This window comes from Armigeres subalbatus, chromosome 3, assembly GCF_024139115.2.
Source record: "Armigeres subalbatus isolate Guangzhou_Male chromosome 3, GZ_Asu_2, whole genome shotgun sequence".
NCBI classification, from domain to species: domain Eukaryota; kingdom Metazoa; phylum Arthropoda; class Insecta; order Diptera; family Culicidae; genus Armigeres; species Armigeres subalbatus.
This window is the reverse complement of record NC_085141.1, coordinates 215,044,196-215,063,124: the sequence shown is the minus strand read 5'-3', so window position 1 is coordinate 215,063,124 and position 18,929 is coordinate 215,044,196. Positions and strand designations below refer to the sequence as shown.

At 42.7% G+C, this 18,929-nt stretch overlaps 1 protein-coding gene across 3 annotated transcripts in view; it reads left to right on the top strand.

Annotated features, from left to right (window-relative positions):
• LOC134219494 (phosphatidylinositol 4-kinase alpha) overlaps window positions 1–18,929 on the top strand; it is a 45,545-nt gene that overhangs the window by 19,309 nt on the left and 7,307 nt on the right. The window contains exons 7-13 of one of the 3 annotated variants that reach the window (XM_062698240.1): window positions 11,814–12,303; window positions 12,463–12,492; window positions 13,144–13,372; window positions 13,434–16,076; window positions 16,141–16,261; window positions 16,333–16,443; window positions 16,549–17,000. In XM_062698240.1, the coding sequence (XP_062554224.1) occupies window positions 11,814–12,303; window positions 12,463–12,492; window positions 13,144–13,372; window positions 13,434–16,076; window positions 16,141–16,261; window positions 16,333–16,443; window positions 16,549–17,000 (4,076 nt within the window). The remainder of the gene's footprint in view (window positions 1–11,813; window positions 12,304–12,462; window positions 12,493–13,143; window positions 13,373–13,433; window positions 16,077–16,140; window positions 16,262–16,332; window positions 16,444–16,548; window positions 17,001–18,929) is intronic. The other 2 variants (XM_062698242.1, XM_062698241.1) reach the window with 2 other exon arrangements.

Below are 18,929 nucleotides of genomic sequence, written 5' to 3'. Positions count from 1 at the left end.
TCAGAAAATATACTTTCGTAAATCTCGTGTGGTCATCTATCATCGTCATAAAATATCGAACTCCGCCAGGCGAAATAGTCTTCATGGGACCACAAACATCCGTGTGTACTGCATCAAGCATTTTCTTTGATTGTTCACCAACGGTTTTTGGAAATGGTAACCTAGATAGCTTCCCCTCTAAGCTTCATTCACATATCTCGTCAATACTACATTTTCTTATTTGAATTCCAGTTGCAAGGTTGTCTCGTACTAGCTTCTTTATGGCTTCCGAGTCCCGATGTCCTAATTTCTTGTGCCATTCATGAATGCAGTTATCAGGGTGTTCCATATTAGCCCTTAGTGCCTTTCTCTCCAGGATATGTAAACGATATAATCCATCTTTCTTACTTGCAACAGCAGCGATTCTTCCATTTTTCATAATTTTGCAAGTATTTTCAGTGAACAGCACATCTGCACCTTTTTCGGTAAGTCTTCCAACAGAAACCAGATGTGCATCCAGCTTTGGTACATGTAATACTTCTGTAAGCTTCACCTCATTTTGATTTTGTGCATCATCCATACAAACCAGAGTACCACTGCCTCTTCCAGCTACTGCAGCTCCATTACCATCTGCCAATGTAACGGTCATTCCAGTATTTTTTTGATAGTCTTTGAAAAAATCCAATTCACTACACATATGGCAACTAGCTCCGGAATCAACGACCCAAAAATTCTTAGCAGTTTCTTGATTAACAATTGCAAAACAGAACGGTTGACCATCGTATTCTTCATGGACTACACGAGCTTTTGGCTTTGGTTTCTTGATATGATTAGTTTGACGAATATCAGGATTTCGATTATGAACTTGACTTGGAACTTGATGCTGTAGAACGCTGTAGACCAGTGATCCCCAAAGTGCGGCCCGCGGGCCGCATGCGGCTCTTTAAGCCTTTTCTTGCGGCCCGCGAAGGATTTCTGAGAATACACTACATGTGGCCCATTGATAAGCATTATACGACAGGAAAAGGTTTTTATCATTCCCAATTTGTAGTTGTACATGGGAGCCTGTCAAGTTTTTATCATTATGATGTTGAAGTTTGATTTAGGTTATGCAAATGTATTTCGATGTTATCACACCGGGTTATGATAGTAGCAAATAGGTATTTTATCGCAGATTTAAAGGAACTAAATGTTGAACTACAGGTAAAAATTGTGTAACACACTGCTCCGTAATAAAAATGCTTTTATTTTTCAAAATAGGTTAGGTTTTAGCAAAACCGAACTGAAATTTTGCTGAATTTTTACTTCCTGCAAATTCCTACGTTGAATGTGGATTCTGTTCAAAATACCATTAGAATTCTTTTCTGAATCAGAAACAGCTTCTGTTCAGAATTCCAAACGGATTATGTTCAAAATCTCATACAGAATCCTAATCGGACTCTATTCAAAGTTTCAAACGAATCCCGAAAGGATACTGCTTCGAAACTCGTTCTGAATCTGTTCAGAATCACGAACGGACACTCTTTAGAATTCCAAACGGATTCTGTTTGAAATTCAGAACAGATTCTGTACAGAGTCTCGAACGAATTCTGTTTAGAATAACAAACGAATTCTGTTCAGAATCTCGAACGAATTTTGCTCAGAATGTTGAGTGAATGCTTCTTAGAATCTCGAGAGGATGCTGCCAAAAATCGGCAAAACATACTTTTGCATATAAACGATAAAGACGGATCCTTAAAAAACTGGACAAAGATCCATAAATAACATCTGAATGTTCCTTAAAATGCTACCATAAATCCATAAAATAGTTAATGAGATTCCATAAAGAATAATTTTTTGATCCATAACTAAGCTAAAATTTAGCAATTAATTGGGAAATATGTTGCATTAACATGGTCAAGAAAAACAATATAAGTCTTGCTATTTTCCCATGGAAATATGACAAATGATCCATAAATCTTTGGAAAATGATCCATAAAAACTATATTTTGATCAATAAAACTTCAAATTTACGCATTTTTTTATCGTAATGATGATCCATAATTTCATATTACATCCATAATTTTGATCATATGATCCATTATTCTGGCCATTTGATCCACAACTTTGTTCAAATGATCCATAGTTTTGGTGATATAATTCATAAATTTTGATAAATGATCCATAGATTTTATAAAATGTGTGGATCAATTAATATAGTTTTATTGGCCTTCTATGGATTGGCCTTCATTATGGATCACATTATCAAAATTATGGATCAAATGACCAAAATTATGGATCATATGGCTTAAATTATGGATCATCATCAGGATGTAAATTGCGCAAATTTGAAATTTTATGGATCAATATATAGTTTTTATGGATCATTTTTCAAAGTTTTATGGATCATACAAATATTCTTTATGGAATCTCTCGAACTATTGCATGGATTTATGGTAGCGTTTTATGGAACATTCAGATGTTATTTATGGATCGTTTTTCATTTTTTATGGATCGTTTTTCCACATTGAACGGTGCAAAGTAAGGGCTGCCCCAAAAATCCCATATGGGATTTTTTCCAGAACCCTCCGTTATTTGTTACGACAAGTTATAATGCACAATAAACGTCAACCATAGAAAACATAAGATCGAAACTACAGAATCGATCGTAATATGGTCATATGGGAAAACCACTGAAAATATGTTCTGCCAACTGAGCCAAAAAGAAGCTTTGGTGAAGTTTCGTGTGAAGTGCGCTACTGCAAAAAGGGTACTAAAGACTAAAAGTTAGCCTCGGCGTTAAAACCTGTAGAATGAAATGTCCTTACAAGTACATATTTTATTTGAAAAAGATTCATAAAAATAAAATAGTTAGTACAAATGTACAATATTTTGTAATATGCTATTTAAACTGAAAATAAATGTTGAAAATATACTGCGGCCCGCTTCAACAGCTCGAAATTTCTGCGCGGCCCTTGATAGTAAGCATGCTGGGGACCACTGCTGTAGACGCACAGAATTCTTTTCTTGCCGGTTTCAATCTTCAAAATGGACTCCCCAATGCTAATACATCTGGAGCGCTTTAAAGATTCGTCGATAAGTTTTACTTTCACAAGTTCCATCGTGAGCTCATTGTCCGAGCGACTTTCTAACGCCGTCGTCAAAGTATCATACGTGTCAGGCAAACTCCTCAAAACCATGGCTACCATAGGTGGCGCATCTAGTTTTTGACCAGCATTTGATAAACGAGAGAACAGTAATTCCATAGCTTGAATATGTTGTTCCATACTGTCGCCATTTCGGTATTCCATTTGACAAATTCGTTTGAGTATAGTGACCTTCGATGTTAACGACGCGTTTTGATGGTGCTTTCTCAAAGCTTCCCAGGTTTCTTTTGCGCTCTTGCAATTGAAAATGATTGAATGTTGACTATCTTCAACAAATAACGCGATAGTGGCCCTTGCCCGATCGTCCTCAGACTTCCAGTCGGTGGTTATTGGTTCAGGCGCTTGTTCCGAAATAAACTTCCATAACGATTCTCTAATCAGCAACATTTCAGCTCTGAATCTCCAGCTCTTATAGTTGGCGTTGTTCAGGCGCTCCAAAATGACCTTGTTGGCGTCCATCTTGAGCTCACCCAAAGTTTCGACCGGTTAGCTTTAGTGATTCTTGAAAAAAAAAATGTTCATAGGCCCATAACCTCTTGGACATTAGAGTTGTCGTAGATCGCATTAAAAGACATGTTATCTGTTTAACGTCTGAACAAAAAATGAAAGAATTTATTTGCTCCTCCTGTATTGACAGCTACTGTGATAATTCATCGCTTGCTTGATTATTTTCTAATAGGTCGCCTACTTGATCTTCAACAACTTTGCCGCAGTTAGCGACCCTTCATTGGAACGTCCGTTCATATTGGCTGTAGCTTGTGAAGGGTTTGACGGTACCAGTTTCCTTTCCTCTGGGTGCATCAAACTGTGATGCCTTTTCGAACACGAAACATAGGCTTGATTTATTTTACAATGTATAGACCGGTCATCGGACCGGATAGTCTGCACACCGTATCGAATGACAACGGCCAACGATGCATAAACTTCGCAGCCTCCCGCGGAATGGTAGTCCGAAGCACCTTCTTCCCCCGCAAAAATATCCACAAGGCCACATGGAGATCACCTAACCAAGAAACGGAAAACCAAATCGACCACGTTCTAATCGACGGTAAATTCTTCTCCGACATCACGAACATCCGCACTTACCGCAGTGCGAATATTGAATCCGACCACTACCTCGTTGCAGTATGCCTGCGCTCAAAACTCTCGACGGTGTACAACACGCGTCGAAGTCGGACGCCGCGGCTTAACATTGGGCGGCTACAAGATGGTAGACTAGCCCAAGAATACGCGCAGCAGCTGGAAGTGGCACTTCCAACGGAAGAGCAGCTAGGCGCAGCGTCTCTTGAAGATGGCTGGAGAGATATTCGATCCGCCATTGGTAGCACCGCAACCGCTGCACTTGGCACGGTGCCCCGGATCAGAGAAACGACTGGTATGACGGCGAATGTGAGCAGTTAGTGGAAGAGAAGAATGCAGCATGGGCGAGATTGCTGCAACACCGCACGAGGGCGAACGAGGCACGATATAAACAGGCGCGGAACAGACAAAACTCGATTTTCCGGAGGAAAAAGCGCCAGCAGGAAGATCGAGACCGTGAAGAAACGGAGCAACTGTACCGCGCTAATAACACACGAAAGTTCTATGAGAAGTTAAACCGTTCACGTAAGGGCCACGTGCCACAGCCTGATATGTGTAAGGACATAAACGGGAACCTTCTTACGAACGAGCGTGAGGTGATCCAAAGGTGGCGGCAGCACTACGAAGAACACCTGAATGGCGATGTGGCAGACGAAGATGGCGGTATGGTGATGGACCTGGGAGAACGCGCGCAGGACATAATTCTACCGGCTCCGGATCTCCAGGAAATCCAGGAGGAGATTGGCCGGCTGAAGAACAACAAAGCCCCTGGGGTTGACCAACTACCAGGAGAGCTATTTAAACACGGTGGTGAGGCACTGGCTAGAGCGCTGCACTGGGTCATTACCAAGATTTGGGAGGAGGAAGTTTTGCCGCAGGAGTGGATGGAAGGTGTCGTGTCCCATCTACAAAAAGGCCGATAAGCTGAATTGTAGCAACTACCGCGCAATTACATTGCTGAACGCCGCATACAAGGTACTCTCCCAAATTGTATGCCGTCGACTAGCACCAATTACAATGGAGTTCGTGGGGCAGTACCAAGCGGGTTTTATGGACGAATGCTCCACCACGGAGCAGGTGTTCGCCATTCGCCAGATACAGCAGAAATGCCTCGAATACAACGTGCCAACACATCATCTATTCATCGACTTCAAAGCCGCATATGATACAATCGATCGGGACCAGCTATGGCAGCTAATGCACGAACACGGACTTCCGGATAAACTGACACGGTTGATCAAAGCGACGATGGATCGGGTGATGTGCGTAGTTCGAGTTTCAGGGGCATTCTCGAGTCCCTTCGAAACCCGCAGAGGGTTACGGCAAGGTGATGGTCTTTCGTGTTTGCTATTCAACATCGCTTTGGAAGGGTAATACGAAGAGCAGGGATTAACACGAGTGGTACAATTTTCAATAAGTCCGTCCAGCTATTTGGTTTCGCCGACGACATAGATATTATGGCACGTAACTTTGAGAAGATGGAGGAAGCCTACATCAGACTGAAGAGGGAAGCTAAGCGGATCGGACTAGTCATCAACACGTCGAAGACGAAGTACATGATAGGAAGAGGTTCAAGAGAAGACAATGTGAGCCACCCACCGCGAGTTTGCATCGGTGGTGACGAAATCGAGGTGGTAGAAGAATTTGTGTACTTGGGCTCACTGGTGACTGCCGAAAATGACACCAGCAGAGAAATTCGGAGACGCATAGTGGCTGGAAATCGTACGTACTTTGGACCCCGCAAGACGCTCCGATCGAACAGAGTTCGCCGCCGTACCAAACTGACAATCTACAAAACGCTAATTAGACCGGTAGTCCTCTACGGACACGAGACCTGGACGATGCTCGTGGAGGACCAACGCGCACTTGGAGTTTTCGAAAGGAAAGTGCTGCGTACCTGATGAAGTAGCAACGGAAGTAGCATGCCATGATATTAATTAGTAGTTATTAATGGAGTATAATAAAATCATTCTTTGTCTAACGTTTAATCGAAGCAGACGTCTTTTACTGACTCTCATCAGGTTATGGGCCTGGAAGCCTCAAGTCTGCATTGAAAGAAATTGACAGGCAAAAAGAATATGGAGAAAATTGGAGTACGAAAATTAAATGACACCAATTATTCTGACTGGAAGTTTGAAGTAGAACTTCTACTTGTCCGCGAGAAGCTATGGAAGTTTGTTGAACCTGGTATGCGACCTGTTGAGCGACCTACGACAGCGATGGCTCAAGGCAATGAAGCGGATATCGCCGAATGGGATGACGGAGACAAACGAGCAAGAGCCACGATCGGTTTACTAGTTGAGTCTACACAGTACATCCTCATTAAGAAGACGAAGACCGCAAAGGAAGCTTGGGAATCAATCCGTGGCGCTCATGAGAAGCAGGGACGTACAAGCAAAACTACGATACTCAGAAAAATAATGCGAATGCAGTACGTCGAAGGTGAAGATATTGGGACCTATGTTAGCCAGATGGAAGATCATTTCGAGAAACTCGCGATCGCTGGTCAAGAGCTTGGTAAGGATCTGAAGGTGAACATTGTGCTCAGTAGTCTACCGGATTCGTTCGCTACTCTGATCACTGCTTTGGAGGGTCGTCCAGATGCTGATTTAACGATGGAATTCGTGCGTGGTAAGCTAGTAGATGAAGCTACTCGACGAAGAAGCTCAAGTGGAGCAGAATCAGCATTGAAAACGGAGTTTAAGAGAAAACCAATATTATGCCATTTCTGTCAGAAACCTGGACACAAGCGCAAAGATTGTCGTCAGTGGATGGAACAGCAAAAAGCGGTGGAAGTAAATGAAAAATTTGTCCAGAAATCGAGAAATCTGCAAAAAGCAAAAGTAGCGGAGAAAGGTAGCAAAGAGTTTGCATTTTATCTAGACCTGGAGATAGCAAATACAGAAAGCCACAATGGATAATTGATTCTGGTGCATCCTGCCACATGTGTAACGAAGAATCCAAGTTTCTAGATATTGATTCAAGTGTTGTCGTAGAAGTGACTTTAGCTGATGGAAAGCAAATCAAATCGAAAGGTATTGGGACATGCTTGATGGAATCGATGGATGAAAAAGGAAACACAAACTCACTCAAGTTAAGCGAAACTTTGTTTATGCCGGACCTAGAAGTCAACTTGATGTCAGTTCTGAAGCTCACAAGCAAAGGGGGCAAGGTTATCTTTGAAACCGACGGATGTGTCATCGAGAAGGGGGGTTTGATTGCGGCAACAGCTACCACGAGAGGCGGTTTATATTACGTGAATAACATTCACACTGCGGCGAAGGCCATGAAGGTTTGTCATCAGTCTGACTGCCTGCATAGTTGGCATAGGAAGTTAGGACATCGAGACAACAAGGCCATACTGAAACTGGAAAAGTACGAACTTGCATCTGGTATCAGAATCCGTGATTGTAATTCAAGCAGAAGTACGTGCGAATGTTGTATTGAAGGAAAGATGACGAGATTGCCGTTTCCAGTGAAAGCAAAGCGTAAATCGAAGGCTATTTTGGACTTAATACACAGCGATGTATGTGGCCCAATGAATACTCAAACTCCTGGAGGATGCCGGTATTTCTTAACGCTGATAGATGATTTCAGTAGATACACGACGGTATATTTTTTGAAGCAGAAATCAGAGGTTATTGATTATTTCAAGCAATTCGTCCGCGCTGTGGAGAATCGTTTAGGAAGGAAACCGAAAATTCTGCGATCCGATCAAGGGGGAGAATTCAAGAGCTTTGAAATGGAATCGTTTTGCAAATCTGAAGGCATACAACAACAGTTTACGACTGCATACACTCCTCAACAGAACGGAGTCGCGGAACGGAAAAATCGATCGTTGGTTGAAATGGCAAGATGTATGATCCTGGATGCTAAGCTATCATATACGTTCTGGGCGGAAGCAGTGAATACGGCCAACTATTTGCAAAATCTGCTTCCTATAGCTGTTATAAGTCAAACACCATATGAACTCTGGAACAACAGGAAACCCGATTTGGCGCATTTGGAAATATTCGGAACTCCAGCTTTTGTTCTTGTTCACAAAGAAAAAAGGACGAAGTTGCAGCCCAAAGCAGTAAAGATGATTTTTGTTGGATACTCGGACTGTCACAAGGGATACCGTTTAATTGATGCAAAGTCTCATAAATTGGTAGTAAGTCGTGATGTAAGATTTGTTCCGGATGAAACGATATGTATAGATGAAGATGAGGTCATTGTCGAATACCAGTTTCAAGAATCACCAAATCCTGAGCAAAATGATTATAATTATGTGGATAATACTGAAGAAGAATCTCAGAGCGTTATATCAGATCTAGAAGAAGAGTATTTCGATCTTTCCAGTGGGAACAATACAATAACAATGGAGGATACAACAGATGAAGAAGATACTGCTGTCCAGAGAGATATTCAGGAGGAGCAGGAGGATGTAATAGAAAATCCGGAAAGCAGTTTGAGGCGTTCGTTGAGAAGCAACAAAGGTATTCTGCCATCTCGATACCGTGACGCGGCATTAGCAGCACATTTAAAAGATCCACGTACCATCGCGGAAGCTAAGAACAGTCCACATTGGAGGGAGTGGAGAGCTGCAATGGAGGATGAAATGAATTCTCTAAGAAGTAACAAGACTTGGAGTATGATGAACTTGCCAGCTGGAAAACGAGTCGTAGGGTGCAAATGGATTTTCAAAACAAAGGAAAATGATCTAGGTGAAGTTGTACGTTATAAGGCGCGCTTAGTGGCACAAGGATATACTCAGAAATACGGCTGTGATTATGATGAAGTGTTTGCACCTGTTGCAAAGCAAGTTACTCTCAGGCTACTATTAACAGTTGCTGGAAGGCAGAACTTATTGGTGAAGCACGTAGATGTCAAGACAGCGTATCTCTATGGTGAATTAGATGAGACGATTTTCATGCAGGAGCCTCCAGGTTTTGAAACTAACACTGGACAAGTTTGCTGCCTCAAGAAAAGCATATACGGTCTCAAGCAATCTGCGAGAATGTGGAATAGGAAGATTGATTCTATTTTTCGTCGAATAGGATTCAAACCATCAATTGCTGACCCATGTTTGTATGTGCGCCAGGAGGTTGGAAAAACCAGTTACATTCTATTGTATGTGGACGATATGCTGTTAATTACCCCTAGTCAAGAAGAATACGACGAGCTACTATCATACCTCGAACAACAATTCGCTCTGACGGTGCTTGGAGATGTGAAACTTTTTCTTGGGATACAAATCGAGCGCACTGCAAGAGGTTTTTCGTTGAGCCAGGAGAACTATATAAAGAAAATAGCGAATCGTTTCGGCTTAAATGATGCAAAACCTTCGAAAGTGCCGATGGAACCTGGCTTTATTCAGCAGAAGGAGGAGAGCGAACAATTACCATCCAAAGACAAATACCAAAGTTTGATTGGTGGTCTGCTGTACATCGCAGTCAATACTCGACCAGATATAGCTATTTCTGCATCGATTCTTGGAAGAAAAGTAAGTAGTCCAACTATTGCGGATTGGAATGAAGCTAAGCGTACGTTGCGCTATTTAAATACGACATGCAAGCTGAAGCTACGACTTGAAAGTACCAATGACAAACTGACTGGTTTCGCCGATGCAGATTGGGCAGGCAATGCGAACGACAGAAAGTCTAATACCGGCTTTATTTTCCTGTTTGGTGGAGCACCAATTACTTGGGCAGCGAGAAAGCAGTCATGTGTAGCACTTTCAAGTACAGAAGCGGAATACATTTCTCTTGCGGAAAGTGGACAGGAGCTACTCTGGATTTTGAAACTTTTAAATTAATTTATCAAGAAGTGAAATATCCGGTGGTAATAGGAGAAGACAATCAAAGTTGCATCAAACAGTTCACACAAGATTCTATTAGGCAACGGTCTAAACATGTGGATACTAAATATCACTTCATAAAGGATCTATACCAAAATGGAACTATCGATGTTGTATATATTCCAACGAACAAAATGGTTGCTGACATCCTTACCAAACCACTTGGTCGTGTAAAATTTGAGTATTTTCGGAGTAAGCTCGGACTTCACGTTGAGGAGGAGTGATGAAGTAGCAACGGAAGTAGCATGCCATGATATTAATTAGTAGTTATTAATGGAGTATAATAAAATCATTCTTTGTCTAACGTTTAATCGAAGCAGACGTCTTTTACTGACTCTCATCAGTACCATCTATGGTGGGGTGCAGATGGCGGACGGTACGTGGAGGAGGCGAATGAACCACGAGTTGCATCAGCTGTTGGGAGAACCATCCATCGTTCACACCGCGAAAATCGGACGACTGCGATGGGCCGGGCACGTAGCCAGAATGTCGGACAGTAACCCGGTGAAAATGGTTCTCGACAACGATCCGACGGGCACAAGAAGGCGAGGTGCGCAGCGGGCAAGGTGGATCGATCAGGTGGAAGATGACTTGCGGACCCTCCGTAGACTGCGTGGTTGGCGACGTGTAGCCATGGACCGAGCCGAATGGAGAAGACTCTTATATACCGCACAGGCCACTTCGGCCTTAGTCTGATTAAATAAATAAATAATTATTTTACAATTCGCCGTTCGATGTCCCTTCTTTAAACAAGAGAAGCATAATCCTACTTGCTTTGCTTTGTTATAGCGTTCGTCGACTTTCAATTTCTTGAATGTGTCACACCTTTCAACAGTATGACTTAGTTCACGAACTGGACAACTTTCGTCAGATTTCTGCACCACCACTGAATGCACCTTACTGGACATTACAGTGCTCTTCAGTTTCTCGTTTCCTGTTCTATTCTTCAATGTCCCCGACATCTGCTCACAGCGCTCAAGTACATAGCTCCGTTTCCGTAGAAAGGCGACCGTATCTTTATAAGTAGGCATTTTACCGTGTTCAATAGTCGACTCCCAGCACTTTCTGGTTTCAGAATCTAGCTTCGTGGTTAGTAATGTAATAACAATTACCTCAGCCATTCCATCCATTTTGAGCTTGTGAAACTCCAACGAGCTGACCCGCTTCTCACAGTCATCGACCAATGTCCTCAACTCGTGCGACGACTCTTTGGTCATTTGCTTAAGATTCAAAAGCTTCATCACATGACCATGTAGCACCATCGGAAGATTTTCGAAACGTTCTTCCAGGCTCCTGCGTAGTTACTATCATTAATAGTTTGTTGATCGATTGCACCTTGAGCCTTTCCCACTAGCGCTTTATCCAAATAATGAAGTTTTGTAGCAGGGGAGTCAGCGATGCACAGTGTTACCATTATTAAAACATCTGAAAATTTTAATCAGCTGGCGGTAAATTACGAGTCGACATATTCTTTTTAACTGACCCGATTTGGGTTTTTTTACAATGAATAATAAATAATATTCTTAAGCGATCTTATGATTCACCGATTAATTCAATAAAATCCAAAAGCTGATATGGCTATTGACGTTGCTATATGGAAGGATGGTTGGTAATTTATGATGCTTATTCGCAATGCATAAAAGTCTAATGAAACCCGAAAAAGGCTAAAACAATTTCGTTCATTAGCTGATCTTAGAAAAAAATCATGCGAAAAATTTTCAACAGTGTAACCCATACAATGCTTTCTTCTCAACTTTCCAACATTGCAGTTCAAGGATCGGATTTCAAAGCGTTCGACCAGCAACCGAATCAACGGAAGGGTCTCACCAAATCTGCACATGAAGCATTCGAAGCACTACGAGATGCCGCTATTGAAAACCTTTCCATAGCACTAAAGGCCGCCCACGTCCTCGACCCGTACTGCGTCCCAGCATTGGTGGCCAACGTTTCGAATCGATTGTTCACCGTGGAAAAGCAAGAAAGCGAATCCAGTTTGGTATCGTTGAATATCATTGTGATGTTGGGACACGTAGCGGTTGCCTTGAAGGATACGCCGAAGACCACAAACAACATTCTACAGTTTTTTATCCAACGCTTCTGCAAGGTACCATCCGAGCAAAACGTACTGATTGTAGACCAACTGGGCTGCATGATCATCTCCAAGTGTGAACCGCAGGTTTTCGAAGAAATCATGAAAATGTTCTCTAGAGTGACTGTGCAGGCAGCATCATTGGCTTATTCAACCAACCCAGAGCAGAGGTAAGACGAACGTTTCTTTTCTCACTTTCCCTTATAAATCGATTGATCTTTGTTTTTATCGCTAAGACTTATTTTCACTGCTTTGGATATGGTTCTTTTACTCCTGTTTGATCTTGAACTGGCAAAATGATCCTAATATTTCTCCGTGAATTTTTCTAGGCTGCAACGGTGGCACATCACTAGATTTTTGTAAATAGCTCCAACCATGTATATGATTTGATTGTTTTACGGATTTTCATCCCTTTACTGTTATTTGTCATACCAAGAATGTTTAAACCTCCGTGTTTGCTCATATCATGGAATACTAACTAAGATTCGCATTGCATTTGATAAACTGAATTCCATTTTGGTTCACACTATACGTCCCAATCTACGCTGCACTATCACATCAAAGTTACACTTCCTCCGAAATATGTATGTGGAACTAACTAATTCAAGCACTATAGTGATGCCATGACCCGTCAAATCTCTACCTTTTTAGAACGCATGCCCCATCTATTCAGCAACATTTTTATAGTATTTCCCAGCGCAGCTCCCGATGTGATCTACCTTACCCACAACTCATGTGTTCACAACCACCGAGACATTGTACATAATGCGCAGATCGCGGTGTCCTCTACTCTATTCCTGAAATCTTTCCCATCTTCATAGTTTGTACCCGAGTGTTAAAAGTATTAATTCGTCTGAGGATATTTCTAATTGAAGTTTTCTCTGTCTTCGCGCCCCAACCAAATGATATCCACTGTTGCACACACAAATTCGTTACATGCCCCCACAACAACAAAAAACACGACTTCCGGAATCTCCTTTCCCCCTCTTTGGTTGGCTTAAATTCAAAAGTGTTTACAGGAAATCGTACCATCACGTGTCGGATGCCGTAGTCAACGCGTTGGCCAATATAGCCGCCAACATTCAAGGGGAGCTGGAGATGTTGGATTTGCTGGGAAAGCTGCTGGAGCTGTTCGTCCAGATTGGACTGGAAGGTGAACGATCGTACGATAGCACATCCGGTGCGCAGAAAGCTAGTTCCAGTGCCGGTAATTTGGGAATGCTGATCCCCGTGATTGCGGTGAGTTTTAGTAATGGAACGGCTTGTGTATTGAATTACGAATTGTTAATCAATTTCGCAGGTTCTAGTAAGACGTCTACCCCCGATTAAAAATCCAAAGCAGCGACTTCATAAATTGTTCAAAGACTTTTGGCTGTATTGTGTGGTGATGGGTTTCACCAATGCCCGGCTGTGGCCATCGGATTGGTATCAAGGAGTGCAACAAATTGCAGCCAAATCGCCGCTGTTGATATCTCAGATAGCTCACCGGTCGGAGATGCGTGAGTTGAACTACACATCGGCGATCCGTTCGGACAGTGTCAGCTTGAACGAGCTGCGCAGCCAAATTTTGGTATTGCTGGATCATCCTCCGGCGGAGATTACGCAGTGCATAAACAAGTTGACATTCGCGCAGTGTACGTATCTGTTGAGCGTATATTGGTTGGAAATTCTGCGGGTGGAGAACGCATCGGAACCTAGCTTGGAACCAATACTCAATTATCTGTGCGATAATGCGTTACTGAAGGATAAATACGGCATGTGGCAGTGTATCCGATGTATTGGCGATCAGGTTTTCGAGAAATTTAGGAGCGTGCTTCTTGCACAGGACTCGGTGCGCGAAAAGGTTCTTGAGTCGCAAGCAATGTTGCTGTTGGTATATTTCAACCACATTCACAAGCAAATACAGCTTGTTGCAGATCAGTACTTATCGCAGTTGGTTGATAAGTTTCCTCATTTGTTGTGGAATCGCAAAGTACTTTGGTGTATGTTGGATGTCTTACAATTGCTTGCATTCTCGTTGACTCTCGATCCAAACGAAGAAACTCCGACGTTAAGGGTTGCTTCTACGCCATACACTCTGCAGTTGATGGATAGCTTGCCTGCTAGGGAAAGCCGTGTCAAGGATTTTGCTGATCGTTGTCAAGGTATCGTAAGTGAAGCAATGAAGTGGGCTCCAAAGTCGACCCGCAGTCATCTACAGGAATATCCGAATCAGGTTCCAACGACCAGTTTGTCAAATCACAGTGGATTGGCACTAGCGGTGGATTCTATACTCCACACATGGGTTACCAACGCCAGTATTCAGTGTGCATCTAAACGGCCACATTGCGTCAACAGTGACACATCAAAGTTTGTGTCGGTATTGTGCTTGCGTAGCAAATACGCAGGAGAAATTTCCGGTTTGTTGTCGGTTTTGGAGGACCAGGAGAAGAAGGGTTTGGCTGACCGCTTGGTGAAGGACATCTGGGATGCATGTGGCGAAAAGAGCGATGCCAAACATAGGGGAGCTCTTTGGAGGGCTACGGCTTATCTGATTCTATGTTCAAGCGCAAATCGAAAGCTGCTGCATGCAATATCTTCATCGCAGGTTCAACTATTTACGGAATCTGCTATGGAAACAGCCGTGGAATGTTGGCAGTGGATTCTGACTGCACGACAAGATCTCGAGCTTTGTTTTATTCAGGAGATGGTAACGGCTTGGCAGACGACCTTTGATAAGAGAATTGGGTTGTTTACCGAAGAAGTGGATATTACCAGTCCTTTGGCGGCGTACGAGAGTTGCAAATTAGTCCCGAAGCCAATCGTTGTTGCTCCACATTTGATCTGGTTGCAACTTCTCTCCGAAATGGTGGATACCGCCAAGTATTGTAATCGTGATAAAGTTGAGATGTTCTGCATGCTATTGCACCGTTGTTTACCATTTAGTCGAGATTTTAATATGACGAGGCATATCTCAACAGTTGGCTGTCGATTTAAGCTTCTTCAGTGTGGACTATCTTTGCTGCAGGGAAATACCATTCCAAAATCACTCGCTAGGAATATTTTGCGCGAACGTATCTACGCTAATGCGTTGGATTACTTCTGCGGCCCACAACTATGTCCAAGTCAACCGAGAGAGGCCCTACTGGAAGATATATCAATTCTACTCAAGTTTTGGCAAACGATGCGAAGCGAGAAGAAACATTTGGTTGCTTCAGAAGTTAGTGATTACGATTTACATCCCACTTCGCAAAATCTGTCGGTGAACAAGTCTTTGGATACAGTCTCGTTAGCGGGAAGTGAAGTCGCGCGGTCTACTAGTAGTGGAAACGCAGGTTGGTATAACACCATTCCTCACTCAACATCAACCCTGTCCAAACGATCGACACGTATCAAGCGCCCACCCTATCAGAAGGATGCATACGATAAAGACTACATGAAGAAACGGAACTTGATTCTGGAATTGCTGGCCGTCGAAATAGAATTTATGATCATCTGGGCAAATCCTTTATCAACTCCAGAATTCCAGATAGCGGGCGAAGAAGCCGTAGCAGAGTGGAGAGCTCGTCCAATGAAGTTGAATGTCTGGCGAGACTACACAAGGCTTGCGTGGTCGTACAATCCTGCTTTGGCCATATTCCTACCGCAACGAATACGAAACGCTGAAACAATCGAAGACGAAGTTACACGCCTGGTTTGCTCTGACCCACTTGCAGTTATCAACATTCCGGAAGCATTGAAATATCTTGTCACCACAAGAACCCTACTAAACGAGGCCCCGGAACTGGTCTACATGTTGACGTGGGCTCGCGTGAATCCCATACAAGCGCTATCCTATTTCTCGCGGCAGTTCCCTACACATCCATTGACCGCACAGTACGCCGTCACCACTTTGAACTCGTACCCAGCGGAAGCCGTTCTTCCTTATATTCCCCAGTTAGTTCAGGCCTTGCGGCATGATACGGTATGTAAACTTGATGAGAATCTTTTCAAGGCTGTATTTTTTATTAAAACTTGATTATTCGCAGATGGGCTACGTCGTCGAGTTTATCAAACATATCTCCAAACGGTCGCAGATTGTTGCTCATCAGCTGATTTGGAACATGCAAACCAACATGTATATCGACGAGGAAATGCACCACAGAGATCGTAAGTGATCAAGTACTCAAGTCCTCGTTTCTATGTAATATTCTCATATGCAACGTTCTTTTGTTAATTAGCTGTTTTGTACGATGGTTTGGAAGCCCTGTCGCAGAACATCATCGCATCCTTGTCTGGACCGGCAAAACGATTCTACGAGCGTGAATTTGACTTCTTCGGCAAAATCACAGGTATTTGTCATAGTGTTCAACTATTTGGTTACACTTGCCTTTTTGGCTGATTCATAATCTCACAATAACTAAAATGTCACTTCTGCTATTTTTTATATAAAACAGCCGTCAGCGGAGAGATTCGTTCCTTCCCCAAGGGCCAAGCGCGAAAGAAAGCTTGCTTGGATGCGCTCAGTCGGATCAAGGTTCAGGCCGGGTGCTACCTGCCTTCCAATCCGGAAGCGATGGTTCTCGACATCGACTACAACAGCGGAACACCGATGCAGAGTGCAGCGAAGGCTCCATATTTGGCACGATTCCGGGTGCACCGGTGCGGTATAAACGAGCTGGAAACAATGGCAATGGAGGTGTCAAACAATCCCCACAGCCAGCTCGATGGGCCGAAGTTGACTTCAATGGGACCCGAAACGTGGCAGGCAGCGATCTTCAAAGTCGGTGATGACGTCCGCCAGGACATGTTGGCATTGCAAGTGATTTCAATTTTCAAAAATATTTTCCAACAAGTCGGACTGGAGCTGTTCCTGTTTCCGTATCGTGTCGTAGCAACGGCGCCAGGGGTAAGTGTGTTCATTGTGATGTGTGCTTTACGTTTATTCAAAGTATTAGGACTATATTCTTGTCACCGGTTCCTAATTTAACAACAGACCGGCTTTGAAGAGCTTTCTTGAGCGGGATGAGGTTGCTTTGTCTTCTCAGATTGATCCCCGAATGTTTTTCGTTGCGCCATCCATCGGCAACCAAATTTTGCTATTCAACAAAAAAATCATTAGAGGCCACTGAGAATGACTGATTAAGAACGTTGGGTTGGGTTTGTTAAGAATAGAAATCAAAAGCTCTGGATCTTTTGAATTGACCTTCGAAAATTAATTTCTTGAGCATATTAGAACTAACTTTAGTATCAGACGTTTTGGAACCCAATCTGGTCATACTCGGTGCATCGAACAGTCTAGAATTGCATCCACATCCATAATTAAATTAGAAGTCCTTTGATCTTCCGGATTGCATCAGATTAATAATTATTTGATCGTGAATGGTGAACTTCCTGACTTGGTGTTTGTAAGCGATTCATGCATCATTTATATCTTCAAGTTCCCATTTTCCAAAACAACGAGTGACACTATCCCCCGTCTTCAGCATTACTGGTGTGCACTATGTTAGACCGATACTTGTTAATCAAGGAAGTCATCGTCCAAAGGTCGTCAAAACTTACAATGCGGTGTTCGTTTGTATGGAAACGAAGGCCGTACACTTGGAGTTGGTATTCAATCTAATCACCGACGCATTTCTTGCCACCTTGCAACGCTTTATGGTCCGTTGTTTCTGATAATGCCTCAAATTTTTATGGTTCTAATAATGAGCCTCACCGTTTATTCGAGATGTTCCGAAATCGAGTTAGGAACAAAAGGTCATAGAGACAAATGGTCGAGGATGACAAAAAGTCAATAGGGACTAGAGGCCTGAATAAAAGAAACACGGATAGGTATGTGCCGCCAATCGAACCGTCAAAAAACAGCAGCCAATCGAGCAGGAGACCTGTCAAGCAGCCAAAATGTTGGCTCAAATACTGAAAACGGTTAAATTCGATTTTATGCCATTTCTAAATGAACAAAATTGAATGTATTTTACATTAGTTTGCAATAATATATGCAACTCATTTATAGATTATGAAATGAAATTCCATTGTTCATTGGATTCTATTGTTATGTGATGTGCACACATAAAATAGAGGACTGTGAGACTTTATCTACATAAACTATTTCTTCCTTTTCATGTGTTGTTCTTTGATGAAGAAGATTGAATGCAGTGTTGGTTGAGTCATAGTTTCTATCCGCATTTCTCTTATTCAGGCCTCTAATAGGGACAACACATTGGAGCTTTGCTTAGCTTGATTGATTGTACCCATCGTAGTTAGTTGATAGTCGTGATTGGCAGAGAAAAAACAAATAATGCACAGCTCACCAATTGAATAGTTTCTCGGGACTAGAAAGCTATTCTCACTGTACATGCTTCGGAGTTTCTTTAATTCCAATAACGATGCCGGCCACGTCCTTACAGTCAATTAGGATAAGGGAGGAAAATTAGTTCGACTCTCATTGCTACAAGAGACCGAGGAATCCTCTGCATCTCCATGAGCGCACTGGGAAGGAATAGTATGTTAGTTGGGAAGGAAATATATTGGCAATCGCCTTGGTAAGCGACTAATTATTTCTTTTGAACGACGGAAAACGGAAAAGCAACGCGTGTCTTACGTATTTTCCCGGAGACCGATTCGATATCTTAACTTCTTTGCGACGACTAAAACACGCACTGCACAACGCTTGCTTGATAGCTACTCCGAAAAAAACACGCACTGAACTGATTAACTTTATTACCGGCTGCACAATGCAGAACACAATAATTTGGCAGATCGCGCGATCGTTCTGCTGTCCGAAACAAGAGAAACACGAACTTTCGAAGGGACAAATACCATAGCATAGTTACGGTGT